Source organism: Chelonia mydas, chromosome 10, assembly GCF_015237465.2.
Source record: "Chelonia mydas isolate rCheMyd1 chromosome 10, rCheMyd1.pri.v2, whole genome shotgun sequence".
NCBI lineage: Eukaryota > Metazoa > Chordata > Testudines > Cheloniidae > Chelonia > Chelonia mydas.
In genome coordinates, this window is record NC_051250.2 from 64,850,738 (window position 1) to 64,859,082 (window position 8,345).

Below are 8,345 nucleotides of genomic sequence, written 5' to 3' on the forward strand. Positions count from 1 at the left end.
TGGAGTTACAGGAGTTGATGGGAGCGCGCTCGGGGATTGATTTATTGCGTCTAGCCTAGCTGCAATAAATCAATCCCTGCTGGATTGATCGCTGCCCGCCGATCCAGCAGGTAGTGAAGACATACCCTAAGTGTGCAGTATCTGGAATAACATGCTACTTCACACACATACAGCTCTTGGCTATTAACATTAATGGTAATCACTTTGGCCATAATTCCAAATATAATGCTAAAAATGCATGCCTGACTACATAATGTAAATTAATTGCTTTTCCTCTGTTTACTTTTTTTGTGTTTATCATTTTGAGAAGGATTACAGTGTGTGAGCAATATACATTTTCCAATCAAATTTCATGGAGACTTTTAGAATGCAGATGTAGTGGTCTTGTACTGGAATACTATCCACAGTCTCCGCTCATCATTATGCTTTGTAAAAACATCCTAATTTTTATTTGCTAGTAGTCTGAACTAACTCTGAAGGGGGACTGCACACTATTGGGCAAATATGGTGTTTTGAACCCTGATCTATCTTCCTCTCCTCTGAAAAGAGAAACAGGAAATTAAATACAGAACTTGCTTAAGCAACATTAATAATCAGATCAAATTTCACAGAAGTAAAGAGTCAGCTGAATGCTACAAATCCAAGATTACTTGTATTGTTAAACTGTGTGTGTTTAGTAACTAGGTGGGAGTCTTAAAATGCAAATTAAAATGGGATGGGCAGTCTGGATTTCTAACCTTAAACTCACTCACTTCGCCCTCTTTCCTCCGCCCTTCACTCTGACACAAGAGTACATGTTCTTATTTTTTGGACAGTGTTATCAGCATGAATTTTCAACCTCTCCTGTGGAATTCTTGAGGTTACATTGAGATAGTTTTTTGAGGCTCAAGTCTTAGAAATGAGCATGTCAGCATACATCTCACAGGTCACAATGATGCAACCCTACTTTCAGCTTCTGACCTTTTAAGGTGTAGTCTGCTGGGAATTGTAATGAATCATTGCACACAGGAGAAGCTTTCATGACTCACTAAAATACATGATTTACTTGGAAAAGTAAATTGTTCATTTTTTAAGTATGCAGCAATTCTGTGTAAGGTTGCATAGCTTTTTAAAAAATGAGTTGGGCTTTTGGATTGCTTATGTTTCACAGGTGTAGCTAAATGGAAAATGTGGGGTTTTTTTTTTTTTTGGTCTGATATTTATCACCAATTATTGATTTAATCCAAATATTTTTCCATAACCTGTTTTACTGCGCTTGTATTAGAGGAGCCTATAAAATTGTTCTTGGTGTTTTTAAAGTAAAACTTCTCCCACTGGAGAAAAAAAAATGCAATATTAACTGTATAATGTCTGAGAGACTTAGGAGATCATTGTTTTTCTCTCTCCAAATTTTTCCCAGCCTGTAAACATAAGTCATTGGCTTGTGTGGTGAGCCCTTCCTCACCCATCTGTCTGTTATACTGGATATTGACAAACAAGTACAGTATATGAATAACATGACATGTTGCACAATGTATGCATTCTATTAGTTCTGTAACTTAAATCACACAAGGTCATAATTGCAAACTACAGATTTGATTAACTAGCGGTATTTTCTTATAACATCAGACGTTAGCATTATGGTGTGCATGTCTACATGTACATTTTATAAGGTTGGGGGGATTTTTTAATTGGTTTGCGTTCGGGATGACTGACTTGTTCACAGGCAAGTTAGCTGGTCATCTGAAACAGGTGCCAGAAAAACCTTTATACTACACCATACTATTAAGTATTCTGTATCTGCCACATCAGACAAAATCTCTAAAATAATTCTGTCATACTTTTAAGTTGGCACTTTAACTTTCCACCTATTAAAGCCAGGTTTCCTGAGTTACTGCACAAACCCCCAAAACAGAAGAAAATTATAACACATTTTAAAAACTACCTAATTGAGTTTTTCCATGTACAAAAATGTCACTATCTTAAGGTTTGATATCTTAGGGCCTTTCAGAGCTAGAAACAAGTGTTGTGACCCAGGACCGTAACATCTTGGGTTAAGTATCTCATTGCCTGTTGTGGTAGAAATAGGAGCTTTGTGTCACTATAAATGGGAGAGTCTCCGCTTTTCAGTGTTGGACTCAGCACTTGCCTCTGGCTTGAGAGGATCCTGTGGTATTGGACCGTAAAACTGTCACACTTACATATGGAAAAGCTCTATTAGGTAGCTTATGTTTCTCAAATATATTTATCATTTGTTTCTTCCCCCAGTGTCTGCTCATTAGGGGATCCATGGTAACTTCAACACCCTTATTTACAGATTGGAAGGGATTTGAAAAAGAGCTTAAGTAACCATTGTTCAGTTAACCAAAACATTTCAAAAATAGTTTCTATTAAAAAAAAACATACAAAATACATGGTCATGAGTAGTGCAGCCATCCTGAAAACATGAGGCAAAACATTTTTATACCACATCATACATATAGTATATAAGAAATACAGGATCCTGAAACGGAGTTTATAGAACATTTATTCTGAAGAAATTGCCTGTCATTTTAAGCAATCTGCAATACTCCCATTCATTCTGTATCTGGCATTTGGATCTTGGCAGATGTGAGGGGAGGTGTGCGTGTGTGTGTGTGTATAATATATATACATCAGCTACGTCACTATTGTTAATATGTGCCTAATCCCAAACCACCTGATGTCATTGAAAAGGCTCCCATTGACTTCAGTGGATTTTGAATTGGTCCCATAATTAACACTGGCTTGTTTAGCAGGATTTTTTTAAACAGTTAATAAGTTCTTTTCCAACTCGGTGTTGCATATATGATCTCAGACTAACTGGGATAGAGGAGGGTATGCATCATTAGCAGAGTGATGTGGTAGTGCTTGATTTGACTTCTGATGAAAGACATGTAAAAAAAAATTTTCACCATTCTGAACATAGATTCCAATGCTTAATTTGTGTAGACACGCCTAGGAGGGGCTTTGGCTTTGGGTGATTTGTCAGAACACTGGATTTTGCATCTGTAGAATCGCAGAAAGCTCTTGATGTGTCTTTTCAGATCAGATTGCAAAGGTGAAATCCTGGCTCTGCTGAAGTCGGTGAGAAATTTTCCACTGATTTCAGTGAGTCAGGATTTCACCCTGAGTGTATGTATGTGCATGTTACAGGTACAACTAAAAATGGAATTATACCTTTGTTATGCCTTGCTTATTACTTATCAATGGAAATGGCAACAAAAAATCCAGCTTTGCTTTTTAACGTCCCAATTTGAACATTAATTTTCATCACAAAACAGAAATCTGTGGATTTTGAATTAAATCAGTAATTTTTTTTTTTCCCCAGTACCTAAATACATGGGTGATCTTAATCACCTCTAGGCTTGACAAATATGAACCATAATTATGTTTATGTAATCGTTTTCTGTAGGTAAGAGACTTGTTGGTTGTAAAGCTGAAGAATTGTACAAAGGATTCAAAAACAGGCAAGGGTTGGCTATGGATGACAAGTAGTGTGTAAGCAGTATAGTTAGAATGGTAGAACAATGTAAGACCATAAGAAAGGGTGTACTAGGTCAGACCAATGGTCCATCTAGCCCAGTATCCTGTCTTCCGACAGAGGTCAATGCCAGGTGCTTCAGAGGGAATGAACAGAACAGGCAATCATCAAGTGATCCTCCCCGCCATCCATTCCCAGCTTCTGGCAAACACTAGGGACACTCAGTTTTCATCCCTGCCCATCCTGGCTAATAGCCATTAATGGACCTATCTTCCAGGAACTTATCTAGTTCTTTTTTGAACCCTGTTATAGTTTTGGCCTTCACAACATCCCCTGGCAAAGAGCTCCACAGGTTGATTGTGTGTTGTATGAAGAAATACTTCCTTTTGTTTGTTTTTAAACCTGCTGCCTATTAATTTCATTGGGCGACCCCTAGTTCTTGCGTTATGTGCAGGAGTAAATAACATTTCCTTATTCACTTTCTCTACACCCAGCACAATTGTGTAGACCTATATCATATCCCCCCTTAGTTGTCTCTTTTCCAAGCTGAAAAGTCCCATTCTTTTTAATCTCTCCTGATAAGGAAGCTGTTCCATACCCCTAATCATTTTAGTTGCCCTTCTCTGTACCTTTTCCAATTCCAATATATCTTTTTTGAGATGAGGCAACCAGATCTGCAGGCAGCATTGAAGATGTACCATAGATTTATATAGAGGCATTATGATATTTTCTGTCTTATCTATCCCTTTCCTAATGGTTCCTAATATTCTGTTAGCTTTTTTGACTGCCACTGCATATTGAGTGGATGTTTTCAGAGAACTATCCACAATGACTCCAAGATCTTTCTCAAGTGGTAACAGCTCATTTAGACCCCATCATTTTGTATGTATATTTCAGATTGTTTTCCAATGTGCATTACTTTGCATTTATCAACACTGAATTTCATCTGCCATTTTGTTGCCCAGTCACCCAGTTTTGTGAGATACCTTTGTAACTCTTTGCAGTCTACTTTGGACTTAACTATCTTGAGTAATTTTGCATTGTCTGGAGCCTTTTTAAAAAATTGGTGTCACATTAGCTATCCTCCACTCATCTGGTACAAAAGCTGATTTAAATGATTAGATTACATACCATAGTTGTAAATTGTATTTATTTGCAGTGAAGCCAGAGTCTAACTCTCTCTTCAGAAAGGATTTTCCAAAGTTTAAATATTAAATGAGATGCTTGAATTCTATTTCCAGTTCTTCCAGTGACTGTGACACCTTGAACAAGTTGCTTCGCTTCCCTGGTCTGCTTATGCAACTGTCAGTTTTTTTTTAATGGATGTTTCCCTCCCTCGTAGGGGTGTTCTGAAGCTTTTAATTAATTTCTTGTAGAGCGCTTTGAGATCCTTAAATGAAAAGCATTGTCATGGTGCAAAGTGTTAATTAATTAAAATAAGCTTGGATATTTCCTTTTCAGTCTTGTGCAGAGAATTTCCTCACTATATGCTGCTTAATTCCACTCTAATCCTTACTTAATTAAATTTCTCTTAACTAAATGAAAAGTTTGGACCAATAAGAAGTTTATATTTTAAAAATAATAATCTTGTTTCTGCCTAGATGATGGAACATCTAGATTATACAGCGAATGAAGAAAGCACTACAACCGCCAGTGAACAGTCCGGAGAACAATAACACCGAAGATTGTGATCTAAAATAGTGGTGGTCAGATTTTATACAAATAAACTTTAGAAAATTGACTGATTTAACATTTACACTAGAGTATTTCATGTTCCAAATGAAAATTTTTTTTACACTTGCACATATTTTTATGGAAAGGGTACTATTAATTACATTATGTCGAAGAGATTAAAATAGATTTGCTTTTTTAACAGACAATATATTTAGTAAAACTGTGCCTTATATCACTTTTAAATAAAAATATTGTCTATGCAATTTTCTAAACATGTTATATACAATATATTTTTATACAAGTATATCTTGCCCCCATCTCCACTGGTCATAAAGTGACTTTCTGACTGATATCTGTTTAAAATTGGTTGGCTTCCACTACTAGGAATTAGAAGTGCCCTTCACAGGACTTCTCTCAAAGTTTCGAATGCAGAGATTGTGTTAATGAGATTATAAATAGTCGTGCAACTGTCTGACTGATTTAGGTCTGTATATTAAACTACATGACATAAGCCATAAAGGTGGATATGGTGCAACTCAACATGCTTTTATTTTCTGCCCCACATTGGCCCTTCTGTCAGTCAGCAGTGAAAATAGAACTACAATATATAATATAAACTAAACTTGATGCTTTGGTTTCTTTATCCAATTACCTAGAAATCTAAATACACGCTAACAACCAAGAGAACAGCAAAACCCAAACTTCCAGTTTGTTCTTTCTTAGAATTTCTTTAACTAGGAAAAAAAAATCTCTGGAATTCTTGACTGCCTTGAATCTCTGGCCTGGCAACTTGCCCTAGAACCCCAGGCCTTGATCCTGCATCCATAGACTTCAATGGGTGTAGGATCAGGCCCCTATAGAGGGAGAAGAATCCTCCAGATCTGTACCCATCCAGTCCTGAAGTTTGGAGAGGAAGTTTTAAGAATTATTTGTAGTTGATACTGTACAAAATAAGTAGCAGTAATCCTTCCTATGTTAAGGCCAAAGCATGTGTTTAATTTGTCACTTAATCTTAATTTCTGTTTTGTTTTATTGAAATGTTCTAAAAATATTAAAAAGGACAGTGACTTAAATCCACATTTAGGAGAGTCTGATTTTGTGAACACTTGATTTTCTTGTGGAAACTGCAAATGGAGGAGATACCAAGGGATTAGGCCCATAATATGACAACAGCAGTTATGCTAACACTTTTTGACCAAAGAGACTTGCAGAAGCCTACAACTGCGAACCACTGAAGTTCACCCACTGCTAATTTCAGGTAGCATTTAAATGCAAATCTTCTTCCTTTTCTATAAGTGAATTAAGTTCTTACAGTAAGTGCCAGAGTGAGAGCCCTGGAAACTGCAATTCAACAGCAGACACAACATGAGCAATGGCAATGTAGGCTTCCCTGTAACATCTCACTTAAGTGATTCAACCATCCCACTTACTCTCCACAACTCAGTCAATCATTGACCTTTCTGTAGAGACTGACCATAAGGATGCCAGCTGATGTGGGTGATTTAGCTGCTTTATTTGGTTGTAACTGCACTGAAACAACCATGGCCACAAAACCACTTTCAGACGGTGGTAGTGGTCACTTCATACTATCCTGAGCTAAATGTACCCAGGCTACATCAAGGCGAAATGCTGTCCCATTCCATTATCAATTCTCCGATACCTCTTCAGTAGACTCTAGTCATTACAATCAATTTCAGGCACTGGAAATACCTCAGTGCTTAATAGCATTACAGTAAATGTTGAGGTAATCTGACATCAGATTAAAAAATTCTCTACAGAAAAATAAGGTAAGAAGTCCTTTTTTTCTCCTTTAAATTACTTTCTATTTCTAGTGCCGACTGCAAATTGCTGTAGTGAAATTTTAGCTCTGACATGCCCAACCTCAGTCAAAATGGAGTAGTAATGAGGGAGAAGTATCTCAAAATTTCATAAGCAATTAAGAGATCAAAACTTGGCATTTTGCTGGACTTTCAAACTTTAAAGGCTTCATAAACTCATGTAAAATTATCCTGTGTTTTTTCCCTCTGGAGGAATCTATCTCTAATTTTCTTATTAAACTTCCAAACTAGTTGATAACCAATCTAGTGTAAATTAAGGAGCTGTTTGGCAGCTTTTTTAACAATGTGTTCAGCAGCTTGCTCTGAGAAGTCTGTATTGCTCAAGGCCTAATTACTGTTCTGAGGTTTCTCTCACACGCTGCAGTTTGATGGGATGTAAACTAACCATTTTTTTTCTTTGAATGCTTGTGCTTGATTTAGGGAAAATATCAATAAGATTAAAGTTTAATGTACGTAAGTGGTTAGTGTCGACTACTGAAACGTATTTTATGAATAGTTCAAGAGGACGTGTATTTTCAATTTGTTTTAAGAAGTTTTGGTGGTTTAATACTTTCAATTGGGCTTTTCTTTACACTAAGAGCCTTACTAGCATTACTTAATATAAAATTGTACTTTTAACTTTTTTCATTGTATGAATACTGACAACAGCCCCCTCCCGGGCAATTTTTAAATGATCACATTAAGAATGTTTTTAATAAATTGTCTTTTAAAAAGTAATTTGAGTAATTGCTTTGTGCTTTGTGTCTTTTTTTAAAAAAAACTAGTACTATTGACCATATTAATAGTGATACATGGTTAAATTTTCAAAAGTGCACCAGTAACTTGGGAACCTAAGTCTCATGGGTCTACACTGCAGAACTATATCTACATAAAAGTGCATCGGTCTGGGGTGTGAAAAATCCAATATACCAACCTATCCCTCCATATAGACAGTGCTATGTTGGCAGGAGAGCGTCTCCCCTTGACATAGGTACTGCCTTTGGGGGAGGTGGATTAACTATGCTGATGGGTGAAGGTCTCCTGTTGGTATAGAAGCATCTTCGCTTATGTGCTACGGCAGCAGAGCTGTAGCGCTATATGTGAAGACAAGCCCAAGGCTTTTAAGTCAGTTAGACACATCTGAAAACTTTATCCACTGTCTAAAGCCTCTTAAAGTACAATTCTATTTTGAAAAGGAACTGCCTTGTTTTAAAATAGCACCTTCTTATTTAGGGGAGGTACTCATCAAGTCTGGTCTCCTCTGTGTGAATTCTGAGTCAAATCCATTTACTTTATTGGCAATACTAAGAGTCCAGCAAACACTTGCTGTGTAGCTTTCAGGGGCATGATTTAGTGGGACTACTCATGACAAG

At 36.8% G+C, this 8,345-nt stretch overlaps 1 protein-coding gene across 4 annotated transcripts in view; it reads left to right on the forward strand.

Moving 5' to 3' along the window:
• SPPL2A (signal peptide peptidase like 2A) overlaps nucleotides 1–7,710 on the forward strand; it is a 48,909-nt gene extending 41,199 nt beyond the window's left edge. For all 4 annotated transcript variants that reach the window (XM_037911624.2, XM_037911623.2, XM_037911626.2 and 1 more), the window contains one exon: nucleotides 5,083–7,710. In XM_037911624.2, the coding sequence (XP_037767552.1) occupies nucleotides 5,083–5,114 (32 nt within the window). In that variant the 3' untranslated portion in view covers nucleotides 5,115–7,710. The remainder of the gene's footprint in view (nucleotides 1–5,082) is intronic.
• The last annotated feature ends 635 nt before the right edge of the window (nucleotides 7,711–8,345 follow it).